We start from the raw sequence: 15,417 nt of genomic DNA on the forward strand, positions 1-15,417 counted from the left end.
GATGTGGTGCTGAGGGATGTGTGTCATCATAGTATCAGTCAGGGTTGGAAGGGACCACAAGGATCATCTAGTTCCAACCCCCCTGCCATGGGCAGGGACACCCCACACTAGATCAGCCTGGCCAGAGCCTCACCCAGCCTGGGCTTAAACACCCCCAGGGACGGAGCCTCAACCACCTCCCTGGACAACCCATTCCAGGGCTTCACCACTCTCATGGGGAAGAACTTCCTCCTCACCTCCAGCCTGAATCTCCCCACCCCCAGCTTCATTCCATTCCCCCTAGTCCTATCACTACCTGAGATCCTGAGAAGTCCCTCCCCAGCCTTCTTGTAGCCCCCTTCAGATACTGGAAGTCCACAATTAGGTCACCTTGGAGCCTTCTCTTCTCCAGACTGAACAGCCCCAAGTCCTTCAGCCTGTGCTCACAGGAGAGGTGCTCCAGCCCTCTGCTCATCCTCCTGGCCCTTTTCTGGACACCTTCCAGCACCTCCAGATCCCTCTTGTCATAGGGGCTCCAGAACTGGATGCAGTACTCCAGGTGGGGTCTCACCAGAGCTGGCCAACTAAGAAGTCACTTCTGTTGTGCATGTCTCTGAGGTCTCTCTTGGGCTCTTCCCCCCTGAGCCTGCAGGGCTCTTCACCCCACCCCCCTGAGCCTGCAGAGCCCTTCCCACCCCCACCCTGAGCCTGCAGGGCTCTCCCCCAGTTGAGTGGACAACTGCTCCCTTTAGCTAGAAGCTGCTACAGCCCTTTGCTGCCAGTCAGCAGAGAGAGGAAGATCACTTAAGCTGTGTCGTTGCCTTCTGCCATCCTAATAAGCAGCTGGAGATTCTCCTTCCCTCTCTGTTACCCTGCCACTGCACTGTTTGAATGCCTTAAACCTGTCACTTCATTTTTCACTTTTACCTTTATTTTTTCTCCCCCTTTTTTTTTTCTCCACCTGTACCAATTATATGAAACAGTGACATTTGTCAGCTCTCTTCTTGTCTCTTTAGTAATATCTCCAGGTGCCTCTTTTGCTGATTTTGTACAATTTGCAGCTACTTGGAGGTGTCTTAGTCCCTTCACATAAAACTTTTATCTAGGGGAAGGGGGGGGGGGGGTGTGAAACCCAAAAAATCCTGGAATGTTCTCTGCAGAATGAGTGTGTGTGTGTGCTGTGATTCATCCAAGCAAGTGAACTGTGAGCTGTGTTTTCCTCCAGCAGAAAAAAAAACCCCAACCCATAATGTTTGTTTTTCCTGCTGAGATTTGACTTGTTCCAAGCAAATCAGAAGACCCAGGAGGTGCTGAGGGTCATGAAAGAGAAATGCAGGAGCAAAACACTTCTGAAACAGATTGGTTAAACGGAGGAGGGAGCAAAATCAAGTGAGATAACTTTGTGGTTCCCCTGAATAGATAATTCATTTTATAAAGCTGTGTGCTTTGGGGCTTTTTATTTTCCTCCTGTTTTGCAGTGGTAGATATTTTCCTGGCACTGTTTTCAGGGCTGTTGTGGATTTTGAATGCTTGAACACAGAATCAGTCAGGGTTGGAAGGGACCACAAGTATCATCTAGTTCCAACCCCACTGCCATGGGCAGGGACACCCCACACTAGATCAGGCTGGCCAGAGCCTCATCCAGCCTGGGTTTAAACACTTCCAGGGACGGGGCCTCAAGCACCTCCCTGGACAACCCATTCCAGGGCTTCACCACTCTCATGGGGAAGAGCTTCCTCCTCACCTCCAGCCTGAATCTCCCCACCTCCAGCTTCATTCCATTCCCCTTAGTCCTATCACTACCTGAGATCCTGAGAAGTCCCTTCCCAGCCTTCTTGTAGCCCCCTTCAGATGCTGGAAGGTCACAATTAGGTCACCTTGGAGCCTTCTCTTCTCCAGACTGAACAGCCCCAACTCCTTCAGTCTGTGCTCATAGGAGAGGTGCTCCAGCCCTCTGCTCATCGTCCTGGCCCTTCTCTGGACACCTTCCAGCATGTCTATATTCCTCTTGTAATAGGGGGTCCAGAACTGGACACGAAAGGGGAAACTGTGAGACTTAAGGATTGTGTTTGTGATTCTAAAGGTAATTGTTTGAGGGAGTGCTGCAAGGATTTGGAAACTGCTGTGGTGGATGTTTTGGCTGAACAAGACTTTACCAACACCCCCTGCTTTTCTGGCCAGCAGGAGGAGCAACTGTTGTGGTTGTTTCTTGGTGCTCTGCAAGTGCCTAGAGGTCTTGTTTGGGTTTTTCTCTGAGTCCTGAAGGTTGCATCTTCAGTGTGTTTGGTAATCTGGAGCCTTTAGCTTTAGTTTGTTTCCTTCTACCCATCCTCATTCTCAACAGAACCATAGAATTGTTTGGGTTGGAAAAACACCCTGGCCACTGAACCATGTCCCAGAGTGCCACGGCCACAGGTTTCTTAAACACCTCCAGGCATGGGGACTCCTCCACCTCCCTGGGCAGCCAGTTCCAACCCCTGACCACTCTTGCAGCAAAGAAATTTTTCCTCATCTCCAACCTAACCCTCCCCTGGCACAATTTCAAGCCTTTTTCTCTCCTTCTATCACCTAATAACAGGGAGAAGAGACCAACCTCCACCTCCCTGAGACACTTGCTCCAGCACCTCAATGTCCTTCTTGGAGTGAGGGACTCAAAACTGAACTCAGGACTCTTGGTGGGGCTTCAACAGTGCCCAGTGCAGGGGCACAGTCACTGCCCTGAGAAACAGAGTGTGCCCTGCACACCCTGACCTGAGGTGTGTGGAGTGCTCTGTGAGATCATCTAGTTGAGTTGAGTTGAGTTGCTTGAATGTGTCCAGAGAAGGGCAACAAAGCTGGGGAGGGGTCTGGAGCACAGTCCTGTGAGGTGAGGCTGAGGGAGCTGGGGTTGCTTAGCCTGGAGAAGAGGAGGCTCTCTACAACCTCCTGAAGGGAGGCTGTAGCCAGGTGGGGGTTGGTCTCTTCTCCCACACAACCACCAACAGAACAAGAGGATGCAGTCTCAAGCTGTGCCAGGGGAGGTTTAGGCTGGATGTTAGGAAGAAGTTCATAGAAAGAGTTTGTGGCCATTGGGTTGTGCTGCCCAGGGAGGTGGTGGAGTCACCATCACTGGAGGTGTTTAGGAAAAGACTTTGATGGGGTGCTTGGTGCCATGGTGTTTAGTTGATCAGATGGTGCTGGGTGATAGGTTGGACTTAATGATCTCAAAGGTCTCTTCCAAGCTGGTTAATTCTATTCTGTGTGCTCAGGTTCTGAGTTATTCAGAAGAAAAGCTGGAGCTGAGTCTCATCTGCTCACTAATATTGCTGAGCTTCAGAGTCAAGGGACTAGGATCTGAGTTTCAGCTGGATCAGTTCTTTTTTGCTTACTGTGAAATAATTGAAGTCATTTGTGTGCTCTGCCCCACTGGAAAACTACCCTAGAAGGCCAGATAATAACCTTTGGGTTTATCAGTGCTGATTCATCCATAATTTTTTATTTTCCTGGAGGCTTATGAAAAAACCCCAACAATCCCACCAAGGAAAAAGAAACAGAAAGTGTTCCAATTAATGTTAGAGACTTACTTCACCAAAAAATAGGAAGAAAGATAATTTTATTTGGGGATCTGATTGTAATCTTTAACAATCAGCCAATGTCTCATTAGCTGTGGCATATTTAGCAATGTATCTTTCTAACAGTGTTTTAAAATAGCCTCTCTGAGTCAACTTCTTGCCCACCTTTAGCGTTTCAAGTTGAGGTACACTTACAGACTGTCACCTTTCCTATTGTGCTTCCTCATCCTGACTCACCCCCTCCCATCTGCATTTGTCTCTGTTCCCCTAATCTGGATTTGCCAGCAACTTGAATTTTTTTGGTTGTGGTTTCAAAGCACAGAAACAAACCTGAAGGGATCCTGCAGGAAGGCTGCAGGAGGACTTTTCCTGAGGGTGTCCAGAGACAGGCCAAGGTGGGGAATGATTTGAAGCTGAGGGAGAGCAGGGTTAGACTGGAGCAGAGGAGGAAGTTCTTCAGTGTGAGGGTGGTGAGACTCTGGAATAGGCTGCCCAGGGAGGCTGTGGATGGCTTCTCCCTGGTGGTGTTCATGGCTAGGCTGGATGAGGACTTGAGCAGCTGAGTCTGGTTGGAAGGTGTCCCTGGATGAGGACTTGAGCAGCTGAGTCTGGTTGAGAGGTGTCCCTGTCTGTGGGTGGGAGGTTGGAGCAGAGCATCTCTGAGGTACTTTCCAACCTGAGCCATGCTAGGATTGTCTAATTAAAAAGCTAAGTGCAGGACACATCAGATGAAGGACACAGGCATACAAATGCACCAACATTCCAGATTATTTCTTGTTGCATCTTCTTGGTATGGTCTGTGTGTCAAGACATTTGTCTCTTGTTTTTAGGACAGGCTTTCTTTGGGTCCTCTCTGTCCCAGGAATCTTTGCATTTATCTGTACCACTTGTGGTTATTTTTAACACCTTCACCCTAAACCTGGAATTTTGGATAACATTTCTTACCATATAGAGGATTCTGATTCTCTCTGAGTTAGAGCTAATGTTAGCAATGACAAGACAATGGGCACCTTCAGCTGCAGTAGGCAGATCTGTGGAGGAGACCTTTGAGAATAAAGAAATCAGAAGAGAAAAAATGCTTGAGGAATCTATGAGCCATGAGCAAAATGTGGAGTTACAAAGCACTTTCATCCCAGGTCATTGGTTTTGAATTAACATCAAGTCAGGTGCAGCCACACATCTCAGCAGTATTTACCATCGCTGTCACTTGTAAACTTGCTGTTTGGTCACACTCCCTGGTGTGCTGCTTGTGCTTCTGCCTGCTCAAAAAGTGATGGCTTCTGCCTCTCTACAAGGAGCACCTCCCTGGAGGAGTTCAGGACTGGATCGGATGAGGCCTCAAGCAACCTGGGCTGGTGGGAGGTGTCCCTGCCCATGGCATGGGGTTGGGACTGGATGATCTTTAAGCTCCTTTCCAACCTTAGAATAGAATAAAGCAGGTTGGGAGACCTTTGAGATCATCAGGTCCAACCTGTCACCCAGCACCACCTAATCAACTAACCCATGGCACCAAGCACCCTATCAAGTTTCCTCCTAAACAGCTCCAATTATAGTGACTCCACCACCTCCCTGGGCAGCACATTCCAATGGGCAATCCCTCTCTCTGTGTAGAACTTCTTCCTAACCTCCAGCCTAAACCTCCCCTGGTGCAGCTTGAGACTATGTCCTCTTGTTCTGATGCTGGTTGCCTGGGAGAAGAGACCAACCTCTGCCTGTTTGCAACCTCCCTCCAGGTAGTGCAGAGAGCAATAAGGTCTCCCCTGAGCCTCCTCCTCTCCAGGTTAAGCAACCCCAGTCTCTCCTCATAGGGCTTGTGTTCCAAAGCCCTCACCAACTTTGTTGCCCTCAGAGTAGACTAAAACCTAAACCATTCTGGGAACCTGTGGAAGTGTGAGGTCCAGCTGTGTTTGGGGCAGTTGCCTGCAGCCTCCCCAGCAGCCTGCACAGACTCAGCCACTGCATTCTACACCACACTTGCTAAGCACTGCTCTGTTGGAGCTGTGTTTAAAATACTAATTACATCTGGGCCTGACAAAAGAGTTTCACCTGGAAGACACAAATACTGGCCAGTCCAACAACGTTGGGGTGGGCTCAGAAAGAAGGTGGAGGATGTGTTTCCTGCTTTCTCCACCTGAGAGAATATTTAAAACCTGCAAATTGCTCATGCTAGGAGAAACATCTCTGCTGCTGTCAGCTGGGTGTTGACCTTTCCCATCTTCAAATCCTGAAGTGTTTATGTTGCACTGAGAAAGCAATTGATTCCCTCTTGAAGAGAAGCTGACATTCTAACTATATTATCTTTGATATATATATATATGTACTCTGCTTATTGACCACAGGAGAAAGTCAGATGTTGTGTTTAAAGGGCAGGATTGTATAATCTAAAAGCAGCAGGGCTGAGGATCCTTTGTTTTCTGACCTACAAAAAGAACTCAGAGCTGGATTGTTCCTGTTGGGTGCTAAATCTCTTTATAGTCTCAAACAAAATACTCTGGGAAGAATAGAGAATTCAGTCATGGGCAGCCAGCTCTTGGGATGTTTAAATTAGATGGAACAATTGATGAAGAGCTCTCAGCACTTCAGGCCTGGAACTGGTATCTGACCTACTCTAATCGTCAAGGTTTAACTAATAAGTTTGGTATTAAACCAAGCAAACACAAAGCATAAGTGTTGTTGCTGCAAGTAGGGAGATTCTTCTGCCTTGCAGGAGGTTTTCTCAGCTGTGTAGCCTCCCTCTCAAATCTGGAAAGGAGGAGCCATGCTCAGCCAGAATGGCATTTCCTCATCTGGAGTCACTCAGCTTTTCTCCTTGTATGGCACAGGTGATGTCCAGGTGAAGGCCCAACATGGTGCCTGTCAAAGGGCAGTAAGATGCTCCCAGTGATACTGCCTTCAAGCTCCAAAGCAGCTGAGATTCTGAGGCATCATTTGGTAGCTTTTTGCCATGCAAGCCACAAGTGTAACCCGTGCAATGGGCAGAGCCTTCAGGGAACTGTAGAGACCTTTGGAGGTTGTGGATGGCCCCTCCCTGGAGGTGTTCAAGGCCAGGTTGGATGAGGTCTTGAGCAACCTGGGCTGGTGGGAGGTGTCCCTGATCACGACAGGAGGGTTGGCACTGGATCATCTTTGTGACCTCTTCCAACCCAAACCATTCTATGACCTTTGCCAGTCTCAGCTCTGCCTCTATCCATTTTCTCGTGGATATTTGCAAGTCTCCAGAGTGTTTGGATGGGAAGCTGTGTGGCCATGGTGTTTTGTATGGATACCTAAGCACAGTGAGACTCCATCACCTGCTACCCCATCAGCAGTTGTGTCCCTGCGACGCTGCCAGGCTGGGTTAATGTTCCACATAGGAGACAGAACTAGGGATGAGTAGGGATGAGCTTCATTTTTAGAGGAAAAGGGTTGGCTAACTCCTGTGGTAATCTGCCTTGGCTATGGTGTATTTAACTGATTTTGCTGTGATAATGCTGTAAGCTGGTCTTTGGTAATTGCCTTCTGTAACTGGAACAAATTTCTGATTATGCTAATTCCTCTGCTGCCACCCAATATGCAGTGGCTGAGTTAATCTATATCTGCCCCTGCATTTCTTTGCTAGATCATGATGTGATTAGCCTGTGTTAGACATTGGGGGAGGGGGGTTTAATTCTGGGCAGATTTAATGCGAGGGGAAAGAAAAAGGAGAGCTTCAGAGCAACTCATGGCAGATTATAGCAGTTTCTAAGTCTAGTTCGAGATGGAAACATTTAAGCTCTTCAGACACAGCAATTCTTCTTAAAAAAAGGAAGTTTATTTCATCCTGTTGCAAGCCACTGGGTGACCTCCACTGATGATCAAGTGAGGGAAGTTAAGTGCTAATGACTTTGGAGTCTGCTGCTCTTCAGGCAGTGCAGGTTGGCAGCTCAGAGCACTGTGCCTCCTTGCAGCACAGATCCGCTGCAGGTTTCTTTGTTGCCTTTATGTGGGTTCTTTTTCCTTGGGTGTTTTGTGGCTGTTGCATATCTGTGTGTGCTGAGTTTTGTTTCCAAAGGCTGCATCACTGCAAGTAACAACAACCTCTTGTCACCCTGACTCCTGCAAGCTTATCTGCGCAGCCTATAAATTCATGCCTCGGTTCTCCCCTTTGAAAGCATTTGTCTGCAGAGGCAAAGGCAGTGAATGAGTTTGGAGATCTCTGGGTTTGTTGTTTGTGAGGTTTTGGGTTTTTTTGAGGGGAGTGGAAGGCTGGAATTAGAGATGAGGATTCACAGTGTCATCAAGCCTCCAGATAAGAAGCAAAAGGTACTGTGTGCCCTCACAAATCATCATCTGATCGCACATCTCTCAACGCTTTCATGTTTATGTTCCGTCTGCTTAATGTTCTCCCTTCACTGTGATCATCTTTCTTTTAAATGCTTTGCTTTAATGTAAATGTTTTTTTCATTCCCCCAAGCCTTGCAACCCTAGGCTCAGGAAAGCCTGGATCAGTGGGCATTGCCCCCTGGAAAAGTGCTGGTGTAACAGCAGTGGGGACTTGGAACCCTCCTGTGCCACCCCCTGGCCGCCCTGCCAACCCCTCTGAGCTGAGGAGAGTGCAAATGCAAACTGTATAAACATATCTGGGAAATGATGAACTCCAGCAGTATCAGACATGTTTGTCATTACAGTGCACAGAAAGTGAGTTTAATTCTGACTGTGGCCATTGAATTTCTGTCACTTGATTTATGCCACTGCTGCTGCTCCATAATTTAAACTGCAGCCCTCCTCTGGTAATTATTATTAAAGTTAACTGCAGAAGGGGAACTGAATGGTAAGTGGGTTTTGCTGGATTGTTCCTCCTCTTTCTCAGACCAAAGGAAAATTAGATGCATTCAAAGGGATGTTATGAAGGGAAGAGTTCAGCACTGCTGGATTTAGGCTGTGTGTGTGGTTGCAGCCCCAGAGCTGTGCCTGGCCATCTGTGGCTGTGAAGGGGATGTTCTGCCTTTGTGACCAGCTCTGCCTAACTGCAGTTTGAGGGAGTGTCCAGAGAGCTAAAAGCTTGTAACTCCCCTCAGAGTGAAATGTAGAACATGCCTCATCCCTTGCCAGATGTGTAAAGCAAAGGCTGTGTTTAACTCCAGGCACCATTCAGGAGAGAGCACCACAGACCCCAGTCCTCCTTGAGGGAGGCTCCCAACTGACCGCTGCAGTGCCGGGCCACCAGAAGCTGTGGATGTGGCAGTTGCACATCTCCTGTCCCCACCTCACCAAAATGACTGATGCTCCTGGAAGGGGAAACCTGCTGCCTGGCATGAAATCTAATTGGCTTTGATGGTCAGCCTTTGCAGATTTGTTTATAAACTGGAAAATCTACAAATTGCAGACCATCTGCGCAGAGCAGTGTGCTAATGAATGCCTGTAGCTAGCAAATCCATAAGCTCATTACCACCAAGTTCCAAGTCCTTCCACAAGTTCCTAAACAGGGTTATTCATCTGAACTGAGAAGAGAAGGGAGTTTGACTCGAGGCTACAGCCATACCTCCTTCAGGTCTGGGAAAAGCTATTCAAACAACTCACATTTCATTCAGTCTTTGAACAGACTATGTTGATTCTGGTCCTATCTTTAATGTTTCATTTCAGTAACAGCAGCTGACCCTGAGCCTCAACTGGTTGGTTTTAGATGTACCAAGTAGAGAAATGTCTTGCAGTGTTATTCTTGGGTCTGCTTAGGGGTATGTTGGTTGGTGAAGTAGTGAAGATGTATTGAAATCTGCTGCCCCCAGCATTTCCTGGTGGTTGTGTGTCTCGATAATGAGCACTGGTGGTCTGTGGTTAAGAATGGTTATGTAAATTGGGAATCTTCCACCCTGTGTGATGTCATCATCCTGACTCCCCCAAAAGAGTGGAATTAATGATATTTATTACATGTCCAAGGGCTGGAGCACCTCTGCTATGAGGACAGGCTGAGGGAGCAGGGGTTGTTCAGCCTACAGGAGAGAAGACTCCAGGGGGAACCTTAGAGCTGTCTTCCAATACCTGGAGGCATCCTGCAGGAAGGCTGCAGAGGGACTGTTCCTGAGAGTGTCTAGAGACAGGACAAAGGGGAAATGGTTTGAAGCCGAGGGAGAGCAGGGTTACACTGGAGCTGAGGGAGCAGCTCTTCAGTAGGAGGGTGGTGAGACTCTCCATTGGTCACGTCTCTGTTCCTTGAGTGTCAGGAAGTATTTCCCTTTAGGTTAATGACATCACAATCCCAAGACACCAGCCTTCACTTGGCTGCTTTTTACTTCTGCAGAAGTCATGCTTCTGCCTTTTCCTTTCCTACTTCACGTTCTTCTCTGCTCCAACCCTTTCCAGGTGGAATGGTTAAAGAATGAGGAGCCCATCGATTCCAACCTGGATGAGAACATCGACACCAGAGCAGACCACAACCTCATCATCCGCCAGGCTCGGCTGTCTGACTCGGGGAACTACACCTGCATGGCCGCCAACATCGTGGCCAAGAGAAGGAGCATGTCTGCCACAGTCGTGGTGTATGGTCAGTGAAAACCTCATCAGCATGGGAAAACTTCCACCTCTGCTTTTATTGCTGGGCTACATCCTTGCCCTTCTGACCAAGAGGGCCAAGGGCACCCTGGCGTGCATCAAGGAAAGTGTGGCCAGCAGGGCTAGGGAGGTTCTCCTCCCATTCTGCTCTGCTGAGTCCACAGCTGGAATGCTGTGTCCAGTTTTGGGCTTCCCAGTTCAAGAGAGACAGGGAGCTGCTGGGGAGAATCCAATAGAGAGCTACGAAGATGACTGGGGGACTATGGAGAAAGCCTGAGAGCCCTGGGGCTATTTAGTCTGGAGATGAGAAGGCTGAGAGGGGATCTGCTCAGTGTCTATAAGTATCTGAGGGGTGGGGGTCAGGATGAAGGGGCCAGGCTCTGTTTGGTGGTGCCCAGTGATAGGACAAAGCACAACAGGTACGAGCTGGAACCCAGAAGGTTCCATCTCAGCATGAGGAGAAACTTCTTCACTGTGAGGGTGCTGGAGCCCTGGAGCAGGCTGCCCAGGGAGGTTGTGGAGTCTCCTTCTCTGGGGACTTTCCAGCCCCACCTGGGTGAGCTCTTGTGTGACCTGCCCTGGGTGATCCTGCTCTGGCAGGGTGTTAGACATGATTTCTGGAGGTTCCTTCCACCCCTTAACATTCTGTTGATTACTTGGAATGATCTGATCAGATTTCTTGCTTGATGTCTCTTAGCATCCCTGCCATGACCACAACCCCCTTTGTGTTTTGCAGTTAATGGAGGTTGGTCCTCATGGACCGAGTGGTCGAACTGCAACGCGCGGTGCGGACGGGGCTGGCAGAAGCGCTCTCGGACCTGCACCAACCCTGCTCCCCTCAATGGAGGTGCCTTCTGTGAAGGAATGTCAGTGCAGAAAATCACCTGCACTTCTCTTTGCCCTGGTGAGTTGTGTCTGCTAAAGAATGACTTTGGATGTCACTTTATGGGAGAGCTCTTCAGTCTGAAGTGCCAGGTTAGACAGCTGTGCTTTGAGGAGCCTGCTGAGGTCAAAGGGAAGGGGAAATGCTTCCATCCTTGTTTAGACTGCAGCTCAGAGCCCTCCAGAGGCACCTGCAGTCTGAGCTGCCAGGTTTGTCAGTGCTTTAACTTACACTGAAGCCAGATGAACTGCCCCAGAATGATCCCCATGGCCCCAAAACTGCAGTGGGTTCAGTGTGAAAAACCATGTGTGAGAGGGGGAGAGTGTAGAGAAAGGGAGGTGATGATAGTGACCCTAGAGAGAAACACAGAGACCCAAGTTGGAGCTTCATGTAAAAGCATTATTTGGCTTGCAAAAGTTTGCTTCCAAGTGTTATTAACCTTTTGAAATGGAGCTTCTGCTGTATGTGGAGCATGGTGTTAGTTCCCTGGACTCATTTGTCCACCTGCATCCCCCTTTTCCTGACACTGGAACTGATGTTTCACACAGCTAAAGAAAGCAGGATTGTCTGTGTGGGTGTTTGAAGAGTTTCTGTTTGCCTGTCGTTTTTGTGGTCACAGCATAATTTCTCTGGATTCTGGCAAATCTCTCTTCTAGACTTAATGAGTTTTTAGGTACAACATGGCCTGAACTGGGATTTAAGGAACCTGCTGCTATTTGTGTCTCTGTCATCATCTGACTGTTCTTCAATTTGACTGATGCATGCAAAGGAAAGGGAGCTGTGAAAAGCCTTCTGGTTTGGGACAGGGTCAGAGACAGCTATAAGTCAGTCAGCAAAGCAGGATATTGATCTGTTGTCTTGCTGAGGGCACTACCCAGAAGCCTCCAAGTCAGCTCTGCTGGATTTTGTAAATGTCAGCATTTGTCCATGTGCAGCCTCTCCACATCAGCCCGGTTTGAAGGCAGAATTTGTACTGAAAGATTAGAAACTAAGAGCTGGCTGGCAAAGGAAATGTTTCCTCCTGCAGTTCTTGACTGGATTTGCAGGGTGTTCCCTCCTGGGTGCCCTTTGCAGGGGCTCCTGTCCTGCACCCTCAAGGTGGTATGAGATCTGTATTTTATGGATCTAAAGCTACCCCTTGCATGAGAATTCTGCTTTGATTTACTTCCTGTGACCTGAGGAGAGTTACACACCGAGTGTTCTTGGGAGGACCTCTTCACTACACCAGTTTGATCTAGAACCATATAATCACAGGCAATGATTTTTGGTGTGGTTTTTTTTTTTTTTCCCTTTCTCCACCCAGTGGATGGCAGCTGGGAGGTGTGGAGTGAGTGGTCTGTGTGCAGCCCAGAGTGTGAGCACCTGAGGGTCCGGGAGTGCATCTCTCCTGCTCCCAGGAACGGGGGAAAGTTCTGCGAGGGCTTGGGCCAGGAGTCGGAGAACTGCACCGATGGGCTTTGCATTCAAGGTGAGTCACAGCTGGCACTGAACTGGGTTTGGGGGGGGACTGTAATCCAGGTAAGGTGGTGGATCTGCCACAGACCCACCACAGTGGAACTCCTCTGGCTGAACATGAGTGTGCTGCTAGGTTGTGCATGTGAAGCCTGAAATCCACAGTGGTTTCCTGGGCACTGGATGTGTGTAGCATGGATTCTACCTATTTATTATCAGCTGATTCTGGAGAGCCAAAGAAAGAGGTTTTTGCAATGTGTAGCTAGGACCATCTGCTGCCACACATCTCCCAGGATGTGCTACTTGGCCTTCTACCTTTTTCTTGCAAGGAAATTGGCAAAGCACCAATGTGAGTAGTCAGTAAAAGAGCTGTTTAAGGTCAAAGTTTACTCCATTTGTTGCCTTTAACACAGAAGTTAAATAAAGGCAAATCTACTCTGTGGTGAGTTCCCTGTGAAAGGATTTGCCCTTCATTAATGTCTGGAAAGCATCTGGCATTTGGTGCTTGCTACTATCAACAAGCGAGTAGGAGCCAAGAAATCAACCCTGCAGCTGTAGAGCTGCAGCAAACCCTGAGCCAGCTGCAGAGTCTCAAAATAAAGAAGAGATTCCCAAGTTTATTCCTCGGTGGAATGAAGTGGTAGCCATTCCCTGTCCATGATGCTGTGCCTGGGATACTGCATTGCCCTTCCTTCTTGATCTTTTGCATTTATGTGCAGTCATTTTTCCTTCCACCATGACTCACACAACAGAGGGATCATGGCTGTAAACCCTAAGCCTTGTGCTGCTCACCATCACCCCCCACCATGGGCACCTTCCCAGCACTGCTTGGCAGCTCCAGAAAGAAACAGCTGCTGTGCCCAACCTAATTCTTCAATGAAGTACCACTGGTGAGGTGAGGAAAATGATGAACAAAAGTAAATCCCTTTTTAGCCCTGAGATTTTAATAGTGTCTTAATGTCAGGCAGCATCCTGTGTGTTTGTTCAGGCTTCAGGACTGCAAATACTGCAGCTGAGACATGAAATGGAGATTTGTTTGGGCTTGGAGGCAGGGAATACCCAGCACTCTTGCTCTATGCTTCCAACTACTTGAAGTTTCCAGGGTTACAGAGCAGCTCTCCAGCTCCAAGGTGTGGAGCAGCCAAGCCTCAGCGTTTAAAAAGGACAGAAATTGAAATGCAAACTTTGTTCTCCTTCCCTGAGCTTTAGAAAAGAGTTAAGTGGTGAGAGTTTGGGAGCACTGCAATTCATGCAGCTTTTGAGGACCTGTGTGATGATCACAAGATGTTTTCTGAGGTCTTTCTCCTTCCTACACATTCAGTGAATGCCCTTCCCTGCAGATGGCTGGATCAATCCAGACTGCATTCATGCCTGCAGATTAGCATTTCCATTGGGAGGCTGTCAGGAGGATGCATTGAAAGGGGCATGAAAAGATGCAGCTGAGGCCTGCAAGCTTCTCCTTGTTTGTGACACTCAGGAGTTGACTTCCCATCTAGTTGGTTCCTTCTGTGGTTTTCACCAGAGCTCATGAGAGGTGGCCCTGGTCTGGTCACTGCTTGCAAGAAAAGCCTTAATGACACTGCAGGGTGGTGAAGGTTACCTGTCCTGCTTTGAGAACACCTGGTCAGAACTGTGTGGTTGTGTGGCAGCCCTGAGTGTCATATCCATGCTGCACTTAAGCTTTAGAGGTGGAGGAACCAACAGTGCTGGTCTGAAAGGAGAATGTGGCCTGGGGAAGAGCTGGTCCTTAGCAGCTGGCTCTTAAGCACTGAGGGTCATGATTCATATTTTACTTGTTGGTGATGGCTTCATTCCATGGGGGAGTTCTGCCACACACTTGTTACCATTGGGTCAAGCTTTTTGCTGTTGGAATTATGTGTCTTTCCTGTGATCCTGAGAACAGGACTGATTTTCACAGTTAAAAATTACAGAACTCCCCCTCTTTGCTACAAAGATCTGGAAGCCTGGGGTAAACCAAAGCTACAGAAAGCAGTGTTTTAAAGCCATGAGTAAATTCTGTGCAGATGTGACCAGCTTGGTGTCAGCTGTGAGAGACAACTTGGGTGTTGAAAATGAGCTGTCAAAATCACTTTGCAGAGGGGCAAGTGGCATAAGTAATAACCCCCAAATGCTTTGATTGACATGAAAAGCTGGTGAACAGCTAAGCCTGCCAGGGGTGCACGTGGTGGCATCAAAGCAGTGCTCCTTCAAATTAACCAAATGAAATTCTCTGCCCATTGCTGAGTGGGGAGGGGAGGGGAGGGGGAAGGAGCTGCTGCTGGATTTTTCCAAGCAGCAATCTCCCTGGGTAAAATATTTCTGTTCCCTTTCTAAGGTGAGATGGGAGTGAAGGAAACTGAACCAACAGCACCACTCTAATATTAATTCAAAGACAAACAGAGCAGAAGAGTTCTCTCTGCTGCACACACCAGCAATTTTTCACCTAATAGTGGGATCAGAAACTGATCTCCAGGTATTTTGGGGGGGAGGGGAAATCTTCTGAGGTGTCATTTGGAGCTGAGCATATTGTCAGCATTATCCTTCATCTCCAACAGTCCTTCGCTGAACTGAGTAAGCAAAGTGGTGAAAGAGGAAGGTAAAGCCTTGTGCTACAGAAGCTGTTAGGAGATGAGCAGAGCCCAGACCAGCTCTGGCCAACTTGTTCTTTATGTTGTAGTCATCTCATCTCTCCTCCTCCTGCTCTGCTGGGTCCTAGCAGGGTGTGAGTTAGCTCCAAAAGCTGAATTTCCAGGGGAATTCAGAGTCTGGAGCACTGAGTGTCTTGGGTTCTTTCCTCTCGCAGCGTGAGACTGTTGCTCCTTTATGGGTCGTGCTGTATGGATATATTTGTGTCAGATTATTTTTAGGGCTGTAATTGCTTTCTCAGCTAATAGGAATTGATGCAATTGCCCTATTTTTTAGAAGTCTTTTTCTCCCCTGTTCATCTTCCAATAAGTGTCTTTTCTGCTCTGCTCTCCATCCCATGGGGAATTGGGAAGGAACTGCAGCAGTGTGCTACAGAAAACTAATCTCTTGGAGGTTATT

The 15,417-nt window shown here is 48.2% G+C and overlaps 1 protein-coding gene across 3 annotated transcripts in view; it reads left to right on the plus strand.

Moving 5' to 3' along the window:
* UNC5D (unc-5 netrin receptor D) overlaps positions 1 to 15,417 on the plus strand; it is a 134,840-nt gene that overhangs the window by 89,824 nt on the left and 29,599 nt on the right. For all 3 annotated transcript variants that reach the window (XM_009901619.2, XM_054174889.1, XM_054174888.1), the window contains exons 5-7: positions 9,849 to 10,029; positions 10,774 to 10,941; positions 12,224 to 12,388. In XM_009901619.2, the coding sequence (XP_009899921.2) occupies positions 9,849 to 10,029; positions 10,774 to 10,941; positions 12,224 to 12,388 (514 nt within the window). The remainder of the gene's footprint in view (positions 1 to 9,848; positions 10,030 to 10,773; positions 10,942 to 12,223; positions 12,389 to 15,417) is intronic.

Source organism: Dryobates pubescens, chromosome 31 (genome assembly GCF_014839835.1).
Source record: "Dryobates pubescens isolate bDryPub1 chromosome 31, bDryPub1.pri, whole genome shotgun sequence".
In the NCBI taxonomy this organism is placed as follows: domain Eukaryota; kingdom Metazoa; phylum Chordata; class Aves; order Piciformes; family Picidae; genus Dryobates; species Dryobates pubescens.